We start from the raw sequence: 22,361 nt of genomic DNA, 5'->3' as shown, positions 1-22,361 counted from the left end.
AAGGTACCTGTCACTAAGGCTACCATTTAGGTTGGAATACAGAAGTTACTAACAGTAAATAACACTGTCCAGAGCTAAGAGTTCACTACTGTACCCTGGTTAACACAGCACAATCATAGATAAACTGCCCTCTAAAAAACTACAAAGCAAAGAAAAAAAAAACCCTCTTCAGAGTTTGTTTTTGTTTACTGCTACAGACCATGCATCTTACTCAATGGCCCTAATTTATCATGGCTGAGCTTCTGTAGGGCATAGGTTTCCTTCTCTGGTCCGAATTCTATGAGTTGTCAGAAAACTCAAAGTCTCCATCTGGTGGGAACTGCCTCTGTGGTGTAGGCAGAGCTTCCCCAGACCTGCCCCACAGTTATTACCCCAAATGTCTACAGGAATCTCACCTACTATCTGTGGTGTGGACACAGCCACCCTTTTCATTCCCTCAGCATCACCTGGGTGAGGGGTAAAAAAACTGCAGCCCTGATCATCTTCCTATTAGCATGAGAATTGGTGGGTCAACAGGTTTTGAGTCTAGCCACATTTAAGGCCCTTTGAAAAATGGGGAAAGTCGTGGAGCAATGGTGGCAAAACAGGATCAGAAGGAAATAGTTATTAGGATAATCAATCTCGATCAATTACCTGGCAGGACTCCCATGAGGCTTTGCAAAGCCTGTTTCTCAGCAGTCACTTTCTGCTCCTGGGTCCTTACCAGCCGCGGATACTTAGGCAAAGCCCCACCAGGCCAGATGGACTCCTGAAGAAGTCGGAGGTATTGCACCCAGCGCTGAGGACAGGTTAGGTTAGCAACTTGGACCTCTAGCCACCTGTGGTAGAAGAGAGGAAAGCTCAACTAAGCCTGAAGGAAAGGGCATAGCAATTAGAACAGGGCAAAGCAAAGTTAGCGCCAATTCTCACAAATGAAACCAGGCCAGTTCAACAACTTGGGATCACAGTACTTGATGATGAATAATAATACTGATATTGTTATTTATTGAGTGTCTGCTATAAGCCACACATCGGATTAAGGGTGTTACAGAACACAACACTTATAAGCACCACAAGAGTTCTGTCTCATACCTCTAAAAAAATTTCCCACAGTGCCTTGGTGCTCAGGAAATGTTTGCTGATTAGCTGGCAATTGTTCTTATTATAATGAAAATTTCCCTTTGTCTAAAGGGTTCTTTGTCTCTGGGCAAGGCTGTACCTTTTCAACTTTCCTCCAGTGGGAAGCATTGTAACTTCTCAGTAACGTGTACATGCAGCCTGTACAGTTAATGGTTTCATGATTGTACACAAATCCCTCTCTCTTGCCACCTTCTCCATATCTAGGTGGTCTTCAAGTCTTCATGACCTGTCTTGAGCATTTCCTGTGTCTGCCCTTTGCTCATAATAGTCCTCTCACTGACAAGGCCCTCTCCTTTCTAGTAGCAGAAGTCCACCCAAATGGCAAGACCTGTTTAAATCCCACTTCCTTCACAAAATCCTTGACCACTCCAGCTAGAAGTACTCTCTCCCCTCAGATCTCTACTGACACTTAGTTCTACAGCACAGGTTTGGAACTAATGTTTTACTTTGGAATATAAATTATTTTCTCATGTGTTTACAGCTTTACTTTTCCAACTACATGTGATGCTAAGCACCACATGAGTTCTATGTCTTATAGCTCTAAAAAATTTCCCGCAGTGCCTTGGTGCTCAAGAAATGTTTGTTGATTAACTGGCAATTGTTCTTATTATAATGAAAATTTCCCTTTGTCTAAATTTCAAAAATGAGTCAATAACTCTGAGGGGCAGATATACCAAGTCTGCAGTTCCTGCACGATGTTTCCATTTTATTCTTTATTTGTCCCTGCATTTTTTCAGAGCATTGTAATTCAAGATCACCGAGGCCTCCTTAATATGTACCACCATTGAGACTGGCATGCTGTGGCTGTAATGGATAGACCACCAGCCACATCTACCCATGCACGGAAGACTATTTGGTACAGCACCACATGTTGTCGCTCCTATACCCGAGTTACTTGTCATCTATCCAAGAGTGGAGGGGCTGCCAAGGCAAACTTTATTTAACCTCCACTCTGCCAGACAGTCTGCATTCCACTCAAGCTAGGCATTCCAGCCTTGGGGGCTGCAGTCCCCCAAGTCCAGGGCTCACAAATGATTCTAAGAATAGGAAGTCTAAAAGGTAATGGCAGGGCAAGAATGGCAGACATTGATGGAGATCAAGAGCGGTACAAAGCTCTGCTTGCCCAAAATAGCCATCACGATCGTAGTTGGTATTATTAGGGCTGCATCTCCTTTTTATAGGGCTTTTCATTCAGCTAGCCTAAGATGCCTGATGAAAGGGATCCAGTAGCAAGAATTCCTGTTTCTGTTTATAGAAGAGGGCCACCAAAGAGGGTGCAATGACCTGACTGAGTTTTCTGCAGGAAAACAAGTGATCCAATTCTCTTACCCCAAGTTCTCTGCTTTACCTCAAGCCACATATACTTGTGTGACTTTTGCTAAGGTGAATGATGTGTACCAGGGTCTCATCTAACTGATCAGAGGGAGAAGGGCTGGGACTTGAAAACGAAAATCTTTAACTCCTCCAAAAATCCAGAGTCTTAAACAAGGAAACTTCAGCTAGAGCTAGTTCTACCTCAATTTCTCATTCACATATGCATATAATAAGCCAGTTTGCTCTCATTTTTGGAGCCCATAATGCCTGAGACTCAACTCTTCAAAGGTATCTCAAAATCCACAGAACCCTTCCTAGACTAAGCATAATATCCAACAACAAATCTGGGTACGCTGGTCATTTTCTAGACATGTCTCACAGTCTATGAGCCTGACTGTATTGAATTCATGTTAATTCACCCAATGGAAACAGGACTTTCATGCATTATGGCAAGGATGTCCTCTTGGTTCTCTTTCATGGCAACTCAGTGACTCAAACACATGAGTGCAAAACAAATTTTGGCATGTAGCAAAATATGAAATTATAAATTTACACAAATCTACATGACTACAACTTAAACTCTAAATGGGAATGCTAGAAAGAAGAATCAAAATAAGAAAAAATAAAAATAAGCCCTTGATGATAAGGATGAGTTAGTGAGTCAAATCAAATTGTAGGATCTGACTAAGATAACAAGCAGAACTAACTGACAGAGAAGACTGAAATCTCCAAGTAAAATATCAGCTGCTCATAAAATAAACACACTGCCAAGCACTATAAACCCTGAGGCACATAACTGATCAACAGAAGGCCCTAGAAGAGCCAGTCCCAGAAATATAAGAACTAGGAATTGTGCAAGCTGGCAGAAATCAAACAAACTTGATGTCTAAGAAGAGGAATATAGTTTAGAAAGTGGCTTCTATTTGCTAGCTTGTTTTCCTTATTCTTTTTCATACAATGAAGGTAAAAGACACAAACCGCACACACTTGCACCACACACTTAAACATTCATTCTTTTCAGGATTCTCCTCTTGCCCAGGTTCTTCCCTCCTCCTCTAAGTAAACAGAGGCTTTCATCTAGACATTAGCCTGGGATTAGCCTGTTTCATTTCTTAGCCCTGGGCAGCCCACGGAGAAGACTAGGACAGTAAATCTTTTTTGTTCACAGAACTGAGATATGGTTATCTCCTCACGAATGATGAATCTCCCAATCTATAAGAAAAAATTATAAAGCCCAAACCAAGAAAATCACCACCACCATTACTACCATTGCCCAAACTGCCCTGCCCCTCAGATAAAACAAACAAACAAAAATCTGTGAGCTGTAGAGCAGTTTCTAAGGCATGCTGTATTATTTTTTTACACACAGTATCTTTCTTAGGTTGTAAATGGCCACATTCAGGGATTCCATCTCATTTGCTGTGCCTACCACCGAGCATGGAACCAGTAACTGATAATGATGAAGAGGGTAGGGGTTTTTTCATCCAAAGCTCTTCCCCGCTTTCCACCTCCATATTCCCTTCCTTTCATTCTCTCTAAGTGAAGTTCCATACACACCATCAGTGCTTTATCTAACTTTGTGAATTCCCTTGGTCCTGCTCAGTTTATTCTGAAATTGAGCTACAGCAGAGAAAGCAGAGAAATTAGGCTCTGGAGTATTAAAAGAGAGACTGACGTCTTAACTTCTCCTCATTAGTTCTCTTCATTGCTCTATTCCACACGTTGTCTTTCTACACTTAACCTAGGAGTGAGAAGGTTAAAAAGAAATCCGTGTCCCTATAGCTCTCTTGAAGCAAAAGGAATGAAATTTATGTATCCGAGTCCAATGCATCACAGCTTTACCAGCATCAATTTCTGGAACCTATGGGTGCTATTTACAGTTATGCTAACTGAAATCCCAAGTTTCAAGGTACACACACACACACACACACACACACACACACACACACACACACATATGGCTCTGAAAATTTATTATAATTTATAAGAAATCACTAAATACAAATTCTATTGTTTATGTAATATAAGACATAAGAGGTAAATATGCTAAAGTAAATATGGCAGAGAAGAGCTTCAAATAGTATTGGGTTTTCTTTTCTACTACTATTCCAGTTCTGATATTTGATTTAAAGATATCTCCTTCTACTATCCTACCTTTTTCCCAAAAAAAGAAGAGAAAAAGCCAAACCAGGTCTGTTCGGTCAGGCCATCTCTGAATGATTCAAAACACATGGAAGCCTTACTAGTGGGCCCAGAAATAGCCAATAAAATGAGAAAAAAGCAACAACTTATTGACACTGAGACATTCAAGAGCTTCTCTGATGCCAGATGTGGAAGGAGGGAGGATGTAAAGATTAGGGCTTTCCATTACACTGAGAATGCATGCCTCGTCCAATGTTCAAAGGAACCTGGTCTGAAATAGCTACAGATAGAGGAATGAAGCAGTGGCTAAAAAATAAACAGTTTAATACTAGGGCTTAAGATGGCACTTCAAGGTTAGCAGAAGGTCATTCGCTTCCCATCAGAACAGCAGAATCAAATCTCACAAGTAGGGGAGAAAACTGTAGGGACCATGTCTAATCTAATTAGCCAAATTCCCTTCACTTTTCTAAGAGCTGCTATGGCTGAATGAGCAAGGACCCTGAGTAAATATGCCTTAATGGGGAGGGCAGGGGGTAAAAGATAGTGAAATCATAACACAGAAAATATTCCTAAGAGCAATAAAAATATTCTAACAAAAATGCCTGGTGCAGTCTCAATAAAATAAAATAACAAACTCATTCCTTGTACCCTTTTTATCTACTGGGCTGTACCTCTGTAGACAACCCAAGTGTGATTATGCTCCAACCTCATCCTAATGTACCAAATAAAAGTCAGAAAGAAAATGAGAAAAGAAAGGTCAGGTTAAAGCTTCTATCATTCTAAATAGATATACAGTACATTAGAACTGTCAAATTATTTTATTAGTTTTTCCAACCTTGGCACCACTGACATTTTGGACTGCTAATTCTTTGTTGTGGAGGGCTGTCCTACACACTGTAAAATATTTAGCTGCATCTCTACTCCCCCACCATACTAGTTGTATGACAAGCAATGGTGTCTCCAGACATTGTAACATGTTCTCTGAGGGACAATATTGTTCTCAGTTGAAAATCACTGCAGTAGACTTACGGTCTTTTGTATAGTGTATTAGGCCACTTTTACAGTCATTAAAAATTGGTGGTTGTGGCACAATAATTTTCAAGCTGTGGAATGAACAGCAGTAGAGGCCCTGTAATCAGCTTTGTGGTTTGTGATATTTAAATACATCTAGATAGAAATAGATTAGAAAACATGAAAGTGCATCTCATGTTTTGAGACCCTTCTGTTTCATATATAAGATCTGACAAGTTCAGGAACTCATCCTAGAAAAAGTGCTACATACCTCATCGCTGAATATCACTATGGTCACCTTCTAAGTATTGCCCTTGGGAAGCTGTGCACCAACACCAGCTCCTAGTCCACCCTTCAAAGCAATTTTGGAACACTTTTTCTGGAATGGTCATCAGAGCTGTCATCGTATTACCTTTGATGTCCTGAATGTCATCAAAATGTCTTCCTTTCAGTCTTTTCTTTATCTTCGGGTAAAGAAAGTAGTCACTGGGGGCCAGGTCAGGTGAGAAGGGAGGGTGTTCCAATATAGTTATTTGTTTACTGGCTAAAAACGCCCTCACAGACAGTGCCGTGTGAGCTGGTGCACTGTCGTGATGCAAAAGCCATGAATTGTTGGCAAAAAGTTTAGGTTGTCTAACTTTTTCATGCAGCCTTTTCAGCACTTCCAAATAGTAAACTTGATTAACTGCCCAGTTGATATTATAAATTCATAATGAATAATCCCTCTGATATCAAAAAAGGTTAGCAACATCATTGCAACAAGTTCGTGAACTTAATTGTCTGACCTCGTATGTATGGATGGATATATATCTGATATGTGTGTGTGTGTGTGTGTGTGTGTGCACGCACGCACGTGCACGTGTGTGTGTGTTCACATGGATCATGATATAAAATGTATTTTTTACTGTGGGTTGAAATTTAAAAGAAGTTTGAAAAGCACTGATATAGTATAGGGAGTCAGGAACTGCAAGAAAGGGGGGAAAAAATCCCAAGCCACATTTTTAGTCTCCTGGAAACACTCCCTACCTACACCCACACCCAAGTACCCTGTAAAATGTTTACAATGGCATAAACCATGAACACTGTGCTCTGTATCCATACTCCTAGTACATTACTATGCGTATGTGCTCATTAAATCAGTAGCCTCAATCTGTGGGGCAGAGAGAAAGGAGATCTAGAGGGTGATGGTGTGGATCCAGGGTATTTCCCACTAAACAGGTTGTTTTTGTCAATTTCACACCTGATAAAAGTAACACTTCTGTTCCCCGATTCCTTTTCCAGGCCTCTGCCTTTCTGCCATAGCCTCTCGTGTTTATACAGTTCCTCCCTGGCAGCTCTTAGCTCTAAGCTTCTCAGTCTATACCTAGCCAGACCCAAGTTTCTCAGCTGTGTCTGAGAAAGTTCAGCATTGTTGTCCTCTGACTGTGTATCTAGGTCGCCATCTTTTCCTGCCTGTGTTGAGAAAAGAATGAGGAGGAAATGAACTTCAAAGGCAAGATACTCCTCTTTCTTTCTCCCAATGACTATTGTAAAATCTAAAATGGCTCATGATGTCTACATAATTTCTTCTTTGACTTTTGCATTTATGTTTTAAATCACAGATCCACATGTTTAAAACACATGCCTAAATACCACGATTTAAGAATCTGAGTTCCATACTTTTATATCTAGCTACAAAAATAGCTTTTGCTTTTGATTAGTAATATACAAGTTATAGATATAAAATATGCATTAAGAATTGAAGCAGTCTTAAAAAAAGAAAAAAAAAAGAATTGAAGCATTCTTAATCAAGGAAAGAAGTTAAAGAAATCATTTGTTGATCCAGTCAAGATGGCGGAGTAGGTAAACACTGCTCACCTCCTCTCAGGGCATCAAAATTGCCAATTACAACTAAACCACAGAACCACCATCATTGAGAATGACCTGAAGTCCAGCTGAACCGAAGCCCTACAACTAAGGACATCCAGAAGAAGCCATTCTGAGATTGGTAGAGTCTCAAGACCATCTTGAGACTGGCGGAGACACAGAATGGGTTGGTCCCACACCCTTGTATAACCACTAAAAATCAGGAGGGATAACTCAGCGGTGGACGTTCCCCCCGTCTCCCCCAAGAACAGTGAGCGGTCCCACCCAGCTCCACAGCAGGCTCCTCAATCCAGGGTCTCAGCACCAGGGAGAGAAGTCCCCATAACTTCTGGCTGTGAAAACCAGTGGAGATTGTGGTTGAGTGAGATGGAGGGCAGCTAGAGTCCCAGGCACTCCTCTTAAAGGGACTGGTAATGGACTTACTTGCTGATGGACTTAATTGCTCTGAGCTACAGTGCTAGGGCAGCAGTTAGAAAGGTGCCAGGGATATACGGGGAAGAACTGAATTGTCTGGATGAGGGCGAGAAGCAGCTTTCTACCTGATGGCAGAAGCCACTGTTTCTTTATTGGGTCCTCTCCTCTCGTGGCATGCAGACATAGGCGGATGCTATATCTGAGTCTCCTTCAACATGGCTAACACCATTAGTTCACCTTGATTCAGAGACACCACCTGGCCCAACTTTAGGACCCACCCAAGCTGCTTCCAGTGGCTTTTCTGTATAAATGGCTTATCTTGGCTCACACTAAGGACTTTCCCAAAAAATTTCTGAAAGGTTCACAAAACCCAAACAAGTAGCATCTGGCTTTGGTGCATCCCATACCTCTGGCTGAGCTGCCCTAATCCCGGCACTAGTGATAGGCAGCCTGGGTTCACAGCTTGGCCTCTTGAGGCACCTCCAACCCCAGCATGGTCAGCAGCCATCTGCGGGTTGCTTTGTGCCTCATACCAGGTGGCCCCAGGCAAGGCACAGGCTGTGGCTGAAATTGGCTTTCAGTGGGGCCCCTTCCAGGAGGCCTGGGGCTAGCATGCCCAGTGGCCAACTTCGGATTGGGCCGGAGCATCACCCAGCTACCTCTAGAAATGACACCACCTAATGGCAGACTGGACAGGCGCTAAAACCCTGCTAAAGTGAATCCTGTCCCTAGGTTCAGCCCCTGCACAACAGCTCTACCACTATAGTCATGGCCAGCCCTCACAAAGAATTAGTCCGAGGGTCAATCCCTCCTACTGACATGCAAACAGCAATGTAGGTTCAACTACAACAGGAGGGCACACGCAACCCACACAAGGGACACTCCTGGAGCACCCAGCTCAGGTGACCAGGGAGATTGTGCCACTGGGCCCCACTGAGCACACCTACTACATAAGACCACTCTACTAAGACCAGGAAACATAGCAGCCCTACCTAATACTTAGAAACAAAGAGAGAAGCAGCCAAAATGGAGAGATACAGAAACATGTCCCAAATAAAAGAACAGAACAAAGCTCCAGAAAAAGAACTAAACAAAATGGAGACAAGCAATTTACCAGACACAGAGTTCAAAACACTGGTTATAAGAATGTTCAATGATCTCAGTGAGAACTTCAACAAAGAGATATAGGAAACACAGAAATGGAGATAGAAAACATGAGAAAGAGCCAGTCAGAAATAAAGAATACAGTAATGGAAATGAAGAACACTCTAGAAGAAATCAACAGATTAGATGAAACAGAGGATCAAATCAGCAATTTAGAAGATAGGTAGCAGAAAACACTTATTCAGAACAGCAAAAAGAAAAAAGTATCCAAAAAAATTAGGATAGTTTAAGGGGCTTCTGAGACAACATCAAGTACAATAACGTTTGCATCATAGCTGTACCAGAAGGAGAGAGAGAGAGAGCAATGAATTGAAAACCTATTTGAAGAAATAATGACTCAAAACTTCCCTGACCGGGCTAAGGAAATAAATGTAAATGCCCAGGAAGCGCAGAGTCCCAAACAAGATGAACCCAAAGAGGCCCACACTAAGACACATCATCATTAAAATGCCAAAGTTTAAAGACAAAGAAAGAATCTTAAAAGCAGCAAGAGAAAAGCAGTTAGTTACCTACAAGGGAGCCCCCACAAGACTGTCAGCTGATTTCTCAACAGAAACTTTGCAGGTCAGAAAGGACTGGAATGATATATTCAAAGTGATGAAAAGCAAGGACCTACAACCAAGGTTACTCTACCCAGCAAAGCTATCATTTAGAATCAAAGTACAGATAAAGAGCTTCCCAGTCAAAAGAAAGGTAAAGGAGTTCATCAACACCAAACCAGAATTATAAGGAATCTTAAAGGGACTTTGTTAAGACAGAAAGAAAAAAACAGGTAAAAAATATGAATAAAATGGCAATAACTACATATCTGTCAATAATTACTTTCAATGTAAATGGATTAAATGCTTCAATCAAAAGATTGGGTGGTTAAATAGATAAGAAAACAAGACCCTGACATATGTTGCCTACAAGAGACTCACTTCAGACTGAAAGACACATATAGACTGAAAGTAAAGGGATGGAAAAAGTTATTTCATGAAAATGAAGGAAAAAAAAAAAGCTGGAGTAGCAATACTTATAACAGACAAGACAGACTTTAAAAAAAAGTCTGTAAGAAGAGACAAAGCAGCACCCAGTAATCCCACTTCTGGGTATTTATCCAAAGAAACCCAAAATGCTACGTGCTACTTGAAGGGGTGTGTGCTTCCATATGTTCACTGCAGCATTATTTACAAGAGCCAACATGTGGAGGCAGCCTGGGTGGCCGTCAGTGGGAGAATGGTACATACATACAATGGAGTATTGCTCGGCCAGGGAAGGGAATTGGTTCTTGTCATCTGCAGTGGCATGGATGGACCTGATGTTGTGCTGCATGAAGTGTCAGACAGAGAAAGACAGACACAATGTGATTTTGCTTATATGAGGACCCTAAAGAACAAAGTAAACAAACGAAACAGAAACAAACCCATAGATAAGAGAACATTCTGATGGCTGCCAGACAGGAGGGGGATTGGAAGTTAGTGAAAAAGGGGAAGGGATTAAGAAGTACAAACTGGTTGTTACACAGCAGTCATGGGAATATAGGGTATAGCATAAGGAATATAGTCAATGATGTAGTAACTATGTATGGTGTCAGATGGGTACTAGATTTATTGGCGTGACAGATGGGAGGGGGGTTGAAGGTGAAAAAGGTGAAGGCATTAAGAAGTAGAAATTGGTAGTCACAATATACTCATGGGGATGTAATGTACAGCATAGGGAATATAGTCAATAATATTGTGATAGCGTGGTGTCAGACGGTTGCTGAACTTGTGGTGATCACTTCTGTTAGGTATATAAATGTCGAATAACTATTGTGTATATTTAAAACTAATATAATATTGTATGTTAGCTATATTTTAATAAAAATCTTTTTTAAAAAAGAAATCATTTGTTGAATCTTAAAGGTTATCCATTCCAATCTCATTCACACATGAAAACAATGAAAACCAAAAAGGAACATTTCATACCAAGAGGCTACTTTACTTTAGAGTTGGAAGAAAATGTAGAGGTTTTCCCTATGTAACCTCCTCACAAAGAAATCCCCTGTGCAATATCATGGTATAGCCAAGGGTTCTGGTCTCTGAATCCAGAAAGCTGGGCTTTTATCTTTTAGCTCTACCACCAATTAGGAACGTGACTTTAGGGAAGCTGCTTAAATTCCTGAAACTGATCATTTCAATTCATTAGAGATGTTTCTTAAATACTGACAACCAAAATCTTCCTCCTGTAACTCCCAGTCATTGTGTAAATGACTTCTGCCTGCTGGAGTTAACAGGATGTATTGAAGTTACCAAGTCAAATTGTTCTTTCATCAGACAACACTTTGCATCTTTAAACACATCTATTCTTCTCCCCTGTCTCTTCTATCATCTATATACCCTCAAATTCCACCAACGTCAAAGTTGAGTTCACAGAAGACACTCAATAAATGTCTAATGAATGAAGGACAGAAATGAACCATTTGTCATCCTGGTTCTAGCCTCTGGGTGTGTGCTGCTTTGTAATTCTCTCTTAAAATAGAGTGCCCAGAAGCAAACACAACCTCCAGATGTGCCCTAACCAGCAAAGAATGCAGAGGACTAGTGCCTTCCTTGATCTAGACACTATACCTCTATCTATAAGTCGAAGGTTGTGTTGGCTTTCTGGGCATACACAACAAAGCACTAACTCATACTGAGTTTGCAGTCAACTAGAACCCTAAGTCTACATACAAACTAACACAAAATCATATGCCCCTCTGTCCAGCCTAGTCTTGCCCTTCTGTACTTGTGCAATTTTAAAAAAATTTAAATTCTGATTTATAACATTTACTTCTATTAAATTCCATCTTGTTGGTTTTAGACTATCATTCTTGCCTTTCTAAATCTTTTACACCTTGATTTTTGTCATCTCGAGTATTAATTATACCACTAAGATTAGAGTTACTTGCAAATTTACTGATGAAAGAATTTAACAGGAAAATAAGAGCAATGCTCTATCACTAGAAATTTCCTTCCAGGTTGACATAAATTAAACTCTTGGGGTAAAGACACTCAACTAGCTACAAATCACTTAAAAGTACTAGTGTAGGCCACGTACAAGGTGTGATACAAAACTATGGTGAATGCTGCTGCCGAGTGCCTTCTGACAGAAAGGCAGGGATCTTCAATACAGGAAGCGGCATGTCGAACCTCAGTAACAATGTGTGACAAGTTTCAACCTGTTCGGTGCAGTCAGCTGGCGTGAGCTATGGTTGAGAAAAGGTGTGTTTTAATGTGTGCTGTAAATCATGGATCACGAACAATGCATTAACATGAAATGGGCAAACAGTTTCATCCTTCATCATGACAATGCTCTATGTCACACATCGCTTCTGGTACAGCAATTTCTGTCAAATAAAAACATTCATTACGGTGTGTCCTTATCCACCTTATTCACCGGATCTGGCACCGTGCAACTTCTGGCTCTTCTTCAAAGTCAAAATGACCATGAAAGGTAAATCTTCTGAATCAATTCAGGACATGGAAGCAGCCACAACAGTACAACTAAAGACACTCATGAAAGAGGACTTCCAGAACTGCTTCAGAAAGTGGCAAAGAACAATAGGATAAGTGTGTTCAAAGCGAGGAGGAGTATTTTGAGGGGGATTAATGGCAATGTGTCTTTTACTGTAATAAACTTTTTAAAATTTAAACATTCACCGTAGTTTTTGATCACACCTTGTATATCCATTTTGTCCACATGAATATTATGAAAATATGGCAAAAACTTGTTGAAATCCATATACAGTATAACAAAAACGCATTCCTTTCATATAATTATCTAATAATCCCACTAAAGAAATTTAAAACACTATGTTTATCAGGCAGGACACATTCCCATTAACCCATACCGGTTTCTGGATTTCGCCATTTACCTTCCCAAGTGTTCACATCTATTTACTAAACTGCTTCAGAAATTTCCAGAGATAAATGTCAGGCTCAACAACCCATATTCATTTTTAAAAAGACATATTTGTCCATTTCTAACCCAACAATATCTCATATGGCTATTTTCCTCATGAGCTTACGTCTTCATGATAAATATAAATTTTTTCAGTTCCATGGAATATTATTCATCTGGATCAGGTATATGTGCTTTAAAACAGGTTAAATGCTGTCTTATTTTCATTCCTATTTTTTAATTCTGGTTTAATCATGCTTGTTCAATTCTTTTTGTTAGATCATTTTCCTCAAAGGAGGAAAGAGAAATTAAATAGCTTAGCAAAAAGTAGACCAATTCATTGTTGAATAAATGAAAAAAATGCTGTCTCAGTGTAACCAGTTAATACAACATCTGTTCAAACAATTTACCTATATTTTCTTTGTTCTTGTTTTTAATGTTTTTGTTTGTTTATTTTTTAGTTTTTTTCCCTTAACATTTATCCACAACTTCAGCTCCTTCTGAGTTTAAGCTTACTGGACACCATTCTTATTCTATTGCTAGTGTTTGGTATTGGTATATGTCCCTTCTATTTTTTATATATGTTCATCTATAATCTGATCTGTTAACTACCCCATTTTTATTTGATGCTGATTCTTTTCCTTCCTCATTGAAATCATGTTTATTCTATTTACTCAACACATATTGGTTGAGCTTCTTATAGGTAACAAAATAATAAGATTATAAGGTTTTGAGAACAAGGGTCTTATTTAATCATTTTGATATCTTCCTCAGCATTTACCATACTAGTGCCATTCATGCAGTAAGCAATAAAATATTTACTGAATGAATAAATCTTATTCCGCAACTCTTAGTGATAACTTCTAGTGTTATAAAATTTTAAGTTTGTTATGGGATATAAAGCAGTATTATTATTTATCTCGTACTCTGTTATATTATCCTGTGAATTGGAGTACCTCTTATCCACCTCTGTTTTCCTTTCTCAGCTGTTTTCCGTAATACCCAGTTTTAGCTTTATCTTAATTTTTTTTCAGCTTCTTCCTCTTCACTGAGTTGGTATGCCTCCTGCCAAGTATATATTTTCTACTATCCCTGAGTTTTGCTCTATCTGTAGTTGGGCATATACCATGTGAGTATCATGTACCAAGGTACAGAAATTTTAAAAAACCTTCCCTTTGTACCAGTTACACAGTTAACTATTCATTCTACATTTTCCTTTTTCTTCCCAAGACAGAACTTACAGATAGAAGAAAAGATGAAAATACAACCTGGGCCCCCAGTTCCTTAAATTTTCTTTCGAAAATCTCATAATTATTAAAGATACAGTCCATACTTCCTCATGTGTCATCATTTATTTTTACACAAAAGTAGATAATCATCTATTGATTTAATAAGCAACAGTGGACTTTGAATCACAACTCAGATATACTGTTCAGGAAGATATTACACTGTCCTATTAGGTATGCTTCTTAATCCAGAAGATAGAAAACTGAGTCATTCTTGATTTCTACTTTTCCTTGTTCCTAATCCACGTGCCCACCCTCCCCCCCACCCACAACACTACATAATTTTAAACCAATACTAAATGTGGTTGTTCCTACTTTCCTCAATATCTCATGAATTCACCATCCCTTTACCATCTCTGTAGCAATCATCTTAGCTTAGGTCCTCATCACCTTTCAATTCTATCAGTTCAATTCTTTCCTAATTTGTCTCCGTGGTCCTAACTTTGCTTCCTTCAATTAATCCTCCATAGCACTATTTAAGTTACAAAGTTAATCACGTCATCACCTATTTAAATTTTGCAAATAAAACTGTTTCCCACCAAATGGGGAACAAACTCTATGTTTTTTGAATGACTCACAAGGCTCTGTACCAGTTGGTGCCTATTAACCTCTTCAGAATAATCTTTGGCCACTTCATTGCACGTCATATATTCCTAATCATACCTGATTTCTCTGCGCACCACAAATATACCACACTGTTTTACTGCTCTGCCTTTAATGCTCTATTTTCCAATGTCTGCTCTCAACTTCCCTTCAGCCTTTAAATCCCATCTCAGATGTCTTCTCCTCTGTAAGCCTTGCCTGGGCCTCTCACAATTGGTTACTTAGCCCCTCTGAACTTCATAGAGTTCTTTTTAAAGTCCTAATTTATACGATAAGTCCTGATTTATAAGACTGTACCTCTAATAGAATGTTGAACTTCCTAGGGTAGGAATTTGGGGTCTTTTTTTTTTTGTATTTTGATCACTTAACATAGTGTTTGGCACAAAGTGGGTAATCAATAAACATTAGTTATCAAGTAAATTAATTCTGTATTTGGGACAATCACTGGTCTTAAAGCATGACACACAGTTCAAAATAAGCTTTGCGGAAGGCAAACATCACAATACTTAAAGCAGAAGAATAGTGAGCTCTTAATTATTTGTGCTTTTGGAAGAGGACAATACTAGATTAAAGAAATAGTGAACAATCTAGATATCCTTTGTATTTGACATTTTATATGTATTTATATAAACATTAGTCAGAGTTCTTTTCCTAATAGGTTTTAGTTTAGGCTAATATTAAAATTAAACTGTGTGCCAATACCAGTGAGTAGATGTAAGAAGTACACTGGGTAATAAGTCAGCTGAATTAGAATTAAGAATTCATCATGAATAATCCATACAACTGACACCTGGTTATGCGTCCCTCTGGAAAGGGAAAAGGTGGAGAGCAAGCGAGTGGGTCGGCCATGCTTCGTGTCTGGCAAACTCTATGAACCCTAGAAAAGAGAAACAGCTGCCAGCAGCCTATGTTTTCCTCAGTTTTCCTGGCAAATAGGCCCACAGGATAGAAGGGACTGAAAGGCAAACAAAAGCAAAGGGGTTATGAGGACTGTGAGTCACACTTGTATTTTGGGAAGTGCCCGGATGGATGGTGCAGCATCCAACTGATTCCAACCCATTACTTGAAACTAGTGTGAAGAAAAGGAGGCAGCAGAGCATTTGGGCAAAAAATGACCAAAAGGAAAGGTTAGGCTACCAGTCCAACAAGCATAGAATGAGAGGGAGACACTTGGGGGTTCTGTGTTCATGAGACAAATAAGAATGATTACAAAGGAAGATCTCTCTAGAAATTTGTTTTATTTTTTATTTTTATTTATTTTTATTTATTTTATTTTTTTTTTTTTTTAGCTGAGCCATCCTGCTACCTGTTGGCAGCTCAGCAGCTGCTCAGCTCGGGCTGGACTCGAACCGCTGTTGCTCAGAGCTCAAACTCTTGAGCGAGCTCTTAACCAACTGAACCACTCGGCCGGCCCACTAGAAATTTGTTTTAGATCTGAGTATTGTGACACCCTTAGGATTCCAATTTGAAAGTTTATTAGGCAAATATAGCGTGCCTCTGTAGATCTTCAGGATCAACTTTTCTCAACCCCATACTATGCTGCTATCAAGGCACCATAATCCAGCTCTGAAAAATCAGGGCTGATAGGCTTGAAAGTTAGCCAAATCAAAGTCATACTTTTTGGATGACTGCCTGCTATTCATCTGATCCGAGTGAAAGCAGCAGCAGGACATTTTTCTCAAAACCAACAAATCCCAGAGTCTCCTGAAGAGGCAATGTCACTCCAGACCCAAGAGATTCCTCTGTCAGGAAGCGGCCACCACAGTTCTCATGCCAATACTGAGCATAAAACAGGTTCACACCTGTCTGGAGAACAGACAAACTCAATATCCAGAAGAGCCACAAGGGTTTCACACAGGCAGTGTTGTAATGAGTGAAACCAACACTGAAAAGACACAAACAGATTTGAGCCTGGCTTGACCACTTAAAAGCTGAATGAACTCTCTGAGTTCTGGTTTCTTTCTAATGAAACGGGCTAATTCTTGCCTTGTCTTCTTCACAAGTTATCAAGATCAAATGAGAAAAATGAAAGCAGTTTTCAGAGTGCTTGTGTGTTTACGCATGTGTCAGAGAAAGATTCCTTAATCCTAAAAGATCCAAGAAACTAAATGATGGCAGGATCCCAGGCAAGCTTTGCATTTCATGCCTCCGTTTTCCCTTTTGTAAAACTTACTTTCCTCCTAGCAGGCTCAAGGATGTAAATATTAGAACAGTGAACCATTTTTGTAATGAGTGTTTAAAAAGATCGGGAGGGACTAACCCCCATGGGGTTATGGTAATGTGAAGACTGTATTTTGAAGTCCTTCTGAAAACTAGATCTTTACATACTAAACAATGAAACGTTCACTGCAGGGACTGCTGGATCAAAAATGAATCGTTTCTTCTTTCTTTGGTTCTGTGTGAACAGCAAGCCTGGCTCACTCTCAGTCCCCAGGTAGTTGTTCTGCTAATTAAAATGGCCACCCATTCAGAAGAATATCGAGTCTGACTGAGGGGAAAGGGCAGGGAGAAGGGAGAGACCTGCTTAAAGCTGGAGCACTGGTAAGAAAAGCAAGACACAAAAGAGGGCAGGAGGTAGGGAATTAATAGACCCTCAATTGTTCCTGGTGACCTCACCTCACAGGGAGCTCTCCAGGCTCGGCTCTGGGCAAAAGCTATCACTACAGGAGAGAAGGGACAGGTGATAAGCATGCGCTCTACTGGATGGGCGGCTCCCAACTTCTACAACTGTTACTGATCACAGATTTAAAGTATGCTCAACCAAGATTTGGAGAAGAATTAGGGATTGTATTTAAATAAGCACATGGTAGAGTTCAAAATTATGCTGGGAAAATGACTAGAGTAAGCTGGAAAAGACTAGCCTGGAAGAGAAACAAAAGATAAACAGGAGAAGCAGACATCCAAGTTAAGAAAGCAGGAAAAACATTGGGAGGAGCATGGGGAAGAGGGAAAAGTGACTACAATGAACAGACTCACTATGGGATAGGAGAACTACATGAATATATTTGTTTCCATTTTCCTGTCTATGAGCTGAATTTTAAAACCTTTCCAAATACAAGGCTATCTATCCTGACACTAAGGACACAAGGTGAGTAGCCACATCATAGGGACTTTAGCGGCATCACTTGTGGTTAGAAAACAAGGGGGAGAGAGGAGGTGGTGGCCAAGGGGCTTATCCTTGTGGATGAAAAAGGAATCACATACTAAACCTGACAAGCTCAGGGAGGCCGGCATGGTGGGCCTTACAAACCCAGAGATCAGAGTAACCACACAGGATGGTCTGAACTTAAAAATTCCTAATTAAACGCGGGAAGCTATATGAATGCACTCAAAGGAGTGACTTTCTGGCAGTATACCTTGCTCAGAAAAGCAATTTGTATGTTGATCGTTCAGAACAGAGGGGAGAAGGGTGAAAGATGAAAGAAACTGGGCTCTTTTAAAAGTCAGTGGCACCAAGGAGAGGACAGATAAGTAGCCTCGGAAACTTGGAGCAAGAGAGCTAATGGTTTTGATTACTATCACACCCAAGGCAAGGACCTATTAATTGCAAAATAAACACGGCTTCCTCCAAGGTGAGTGGGTACGGTTTAACCTGCAGCGCCTCCTGGTGCCCAGAGTGAGAATTATTCCTGTCTTAACTCCCCCAAGTAGCAATAGCCTGGTGGACTTTCTACAATGTATTTAACACAACAAATGGAGCTCTCTCTCTTGCTCTCTCTCTCTCTGTCTTGTAAGCACATACAAACTCAGAAAGGGGTTGGCTGAAAATATTCAACTATATTTAAAGGTTACTTTTTATTTAAATGTAGAAATAATGCCCCATCCCTCTCTTTAAAAACGTTTCAGTGCCTAGAATATTCTTTACCCTAAACCAGTCTAAATGATACATATAAAAGAATCCAAAATATATTTTGTTTTTGCTGTTTATAGTCTATACTGTATCATCTGATCTCACATTATTCAATATTTCTAACTGATTCTATGGATTCTCTCTTCTCTTAGGCTGAAAGGACCTTCAAGTAGAAACAATGTCACACTAGGTCTGTAGAGCTAGCACACAGCAGGTACTTAATCAGTACACATAGGAATCAAATCTTACACTTCTCAAAAATTATTTGTAAAGAGGCTACAAATAACAAGAACTAAACAAAGTTAGTTTCCTAGAAAGAAAAGGAAGAGGGTTGGGAGTACCTCGGTTAAGGGGAAGTTCCCTGGTTCTGAAGAAACTCCGAGTTTCTGCTGGGGATATTTTAAGGAACTGTGTAAGAGAGGCTGGAGTGCACAGATAGATAATATGAAGAAAGAGACCCTGATCTGAAGGATGCAGAAAAGACTTTCTGTCTTACAGGGTCTTTGCTATTAACAGATCCCAAAATGAGCTGACTATAAAGACCTCTCCCAAAACCATTAAAATGTAAACATATTATCTACTCTACATCAGATATATTACTGCCCCAGCAAGTAAGAGTCCCCAAGGAAATGAAATATGGAGTTTGTAAAGATGGACGAGAACTCACATTTATTTAGGGCTACCATGCGCCAGGCATACATCAAGACTTTCATTTATTATGTCTTATCCTCTAACCAACTTCATGAGCTAGGCACGTTTGGAGAGTAACTTGAGGCAAAGAGAGGTTAAGTGACTTGGTCTAAGTCACACAGCCACAAAGCAAAATTTGAACTCACATCTGTCTGACTTCAAAGCTCATATTCTTATTTCCCTATCTGGAAGGAAAGAGGTTAAGAAGGCACAACAGCAGATTCTTTCAGAGAGGACACGCTTAAGTGGAGCCTCCGAGCAGGAGGCTCATGATGGAAGAGGGCACTGTGTTCTTTGGGAGGGTGCCACTAGAATGGGAGATGACCTGAAGGGCCCAAAGGAAACCCAAAGGAAACACCTCTTTGCTCAGGCCCAAACGTGGCTCTGGAAATTGGAGTTGTCCCATTAAAGAGCTGTAGGGGAGGGATGTTAAGAGATTCAGTTTACATTTGAGTTTCTTGTCCCCAGGAGCTGTTAAGAATCCCTGAGATTCTCACTAGTGATGAGCAGAGGGATTGATTCCATTGGAATGGTATGTAATATTCATTCCTTTGACACAAATTTATTAAGTGCCTTCCATGTAGACTGCTAGGTGCTTGCAATAGAATGGTGAATAAGACACAGTCCCTGCTCTCAAGATGTGCAGTCTGAAACTGTCCTCAAAAACTGTCTTGGGTTCGTATTAGTAGTTACAGATGGGCAAGAGACACCAATAACTTGACTTGGAAAAAAAGGTTCTGAGGTTTAAATACCTCATGATATTGTTATTTTCTTAACTGTTACAATGACCAATTCTGTATCTCTGTTTGAGTGTATGAGAATTTAAGACCAGGCACCACACACAGAAGTGCACAACACGCATGCACAGTCACAAAGCCAATCAGCTAACCCCAGCTGTTACAACCTTAACTCTTTCACTGCGTTAATTGATTTCAATTTTTTTTCTTCCAAAATGTGTCAGAAATCCACAAAAAACAAAAAGGTGATATTTTGATTATTTTATGCATTTAATAATAACAAGTTGAGCTGCTTTGTACATAAATCACGTTATTTTTGTGTATAAAAATTTAGGATATATTCTTTCGGATATATCTGACTGTTGCAGCAAAGGGGTTAAAGATATATTCAAGTAGAAACTGTCAGTACACGATAGGAAACGTATGACGTCTTTATCCTAAGATGGATGTAGACTACGTGACACCTAAGAAATATTGGGTTGTCAGAAAAGTCATGACATATTTTTTTCTATGTTTTTCATTACAAAAATGCGTCATGACTTTTCCAACAACCCAATATGATAGGAAGGCCAGTCATATAACAGGAAAGACTGTTGGGACCCATCCTGGCCCAGTCTATAGACGTCAAGGGCTTCCCTTTGTCAAGTTCTAGTGAAAGAGGCATGGGATAAGCAGCATTCCTTTCACCCAGGAAGCACAATACAACCAGAGCAAAGCCATTACTGCAAAAACTTACTTTCAACATCTATAAAAACAGCCCTAGTCAACAATTTGAGGGCCAGGAAATAACCCGACAGGAAAATTTGAAGACTTAGTTTGAGATAATTTTGCATCTGGGGCTCTTGCAAAAGTAAGGAGTTTTCTACAGAACCTGTGCATAGAGAGAGATCAGATGTAAGATACCAGAAGGCACCAGGGCTACACTGAAAGAAAGAGAAGTTTATGGAGCAAAAGAAAAAACTGTAATCTGTGTTTCCTGAGAAGCTATGAATGTTAACTCTGATTATCTTTTTCTGAATGGGAACAGGATGTAGGAGAGATACCCAAGGAAGACTATACAATCTCTGACCCAGGAGTACTTTAAAAAATGAAATCAGAATATGCAGATGGAAATGAATTTATATGCTACCATCATATGTATGTGTCCCTGAGGCCAGTTAGATGGAAAGCAAGAGAGATCAGTTGGGAATAAGGCACAGGGACTGTCGGTGAGGCTGGTTCTAGTGGCTACTGCGAGTGAGAAAGCTTGCACAGTGGGGAGGCGGTATGGAGTGGTAGACAATGCATGGGTTTTGCGGTCAGAGTGACAAGAGGAATCTTGGGTGTGGACTTCACTAGTTCTATGATTCTGGGACACTTATTTAATCTGAATATAGTTTTCCTCATCTGTAAAATGAGAGACATGTCTCTCTCATAGAAATGCACTGTACAACAGCACATAAAGTACATAGCTGCTTACTTGATATAGTTAGTATTGAATAAATGTCAGTTCCTGTCCTGTTGAAATTGCTTGTGCCCTTTTGGTGGCAGGCCTGGAGTTTCCCTTCAGATACAACCAATATCAGAAAGACCCTTTTTATCCATCTGCTAGAGAGACTGCCCACAGAGAAAAGGCCCCTGAATGGACTCCACTCACAGAACATCTAAGATTCTGGAGTAACCTAAGGGACTAGCAGAGGCAAAAGAGTTCATGGTTATCCACTCCTAACTGTTCTTAAGGAAGATGAACACTTCCACCTGGTAGTACAGCACTCTCCAATGGTCCCATACTTTCTGTCAACAAACCTTCTCCTGACCTTTCCTGGGAGAGGGTTTGTAGAGAGATCTCTTTCATAAGAAAATGATTTCATGGCCTGGCATAAGGTCCAGAGCTTGCCATTTAATTTTCTCCTGAGTCCACTGCTTGATGGATTCCTTAAACCCGACACATTCTTTCTTTTCTTCTTCCTGTCTCTACACACCCTGACTTGACATACTTTTCTACTCTCCTTTGCCCACAGATCACAGAACCTTCTCCTTTTTACCCTACTCCTTTTGTCAAACCATTCCATTCCCACGTGCCCCCAACACACACATACACACTGTCTCTCTCTTACTCTCACTCTAACTAAGAAATCCTGACGCAGATGCCAGGAATGTGTCTGCTGCCCTTTTCACACAGACTCTGATGCCATCTTGGGGCCATGGGGAGGGCAGAGCCACGGGACGTGGCATTCAACTACTCTACTGCTAGCCTGCCTCGTATTTTTATCGTGGCGCTGT

General features: G+C 40.1%; 1 protein-coding gene across 4 annotated transcripts in view; it reads right to left on the bottom strand.

Annotated features, from left to right (window-relative positions):
• Positions 1-22,361, bottom strand: part of SNX19 (sorting nexin 19) — a 58,965-nt gene that overhangs the window by 22,118 nt on the left and 14,486 nt on the right. For all 4 annotated transcript variants that reach the window (XR_002126047.1, XR_002126048.1, XM_019660794.1 and 1 more), the window contains exon 9: positions 634-818. Coding sequence is in view for 2 of the 4 variants with exons in the window: in XM_019660794.1 (XP_019516339.1) it covers positions 634-818 (185 nt within the window). In the remaining 2 variants the exon portion in view is untranslated. The remainder of the gene's footprint in view (positions 1-633; positions 819-22,361) is intronic.

This window comes from Hipposideros armiger, unplaced genomic scaffold (genome assembly GCF_001890085.2).
Source record: "Hipposideros armiger isolate ML-2016 unplaced genomic scaffold, ASM189008v1 scaffold_330, whole genome shotgun sequence".
Lineage (NCBI taxonomy): Eukaryota > Metazoa > Chordata > Mammalia > Chiroptera > Hipposideridae > Hipposideros > Hipposideros armiger.
This window is presented reverse-complemented; position numbering and strand designations above follow the sequence as displayed.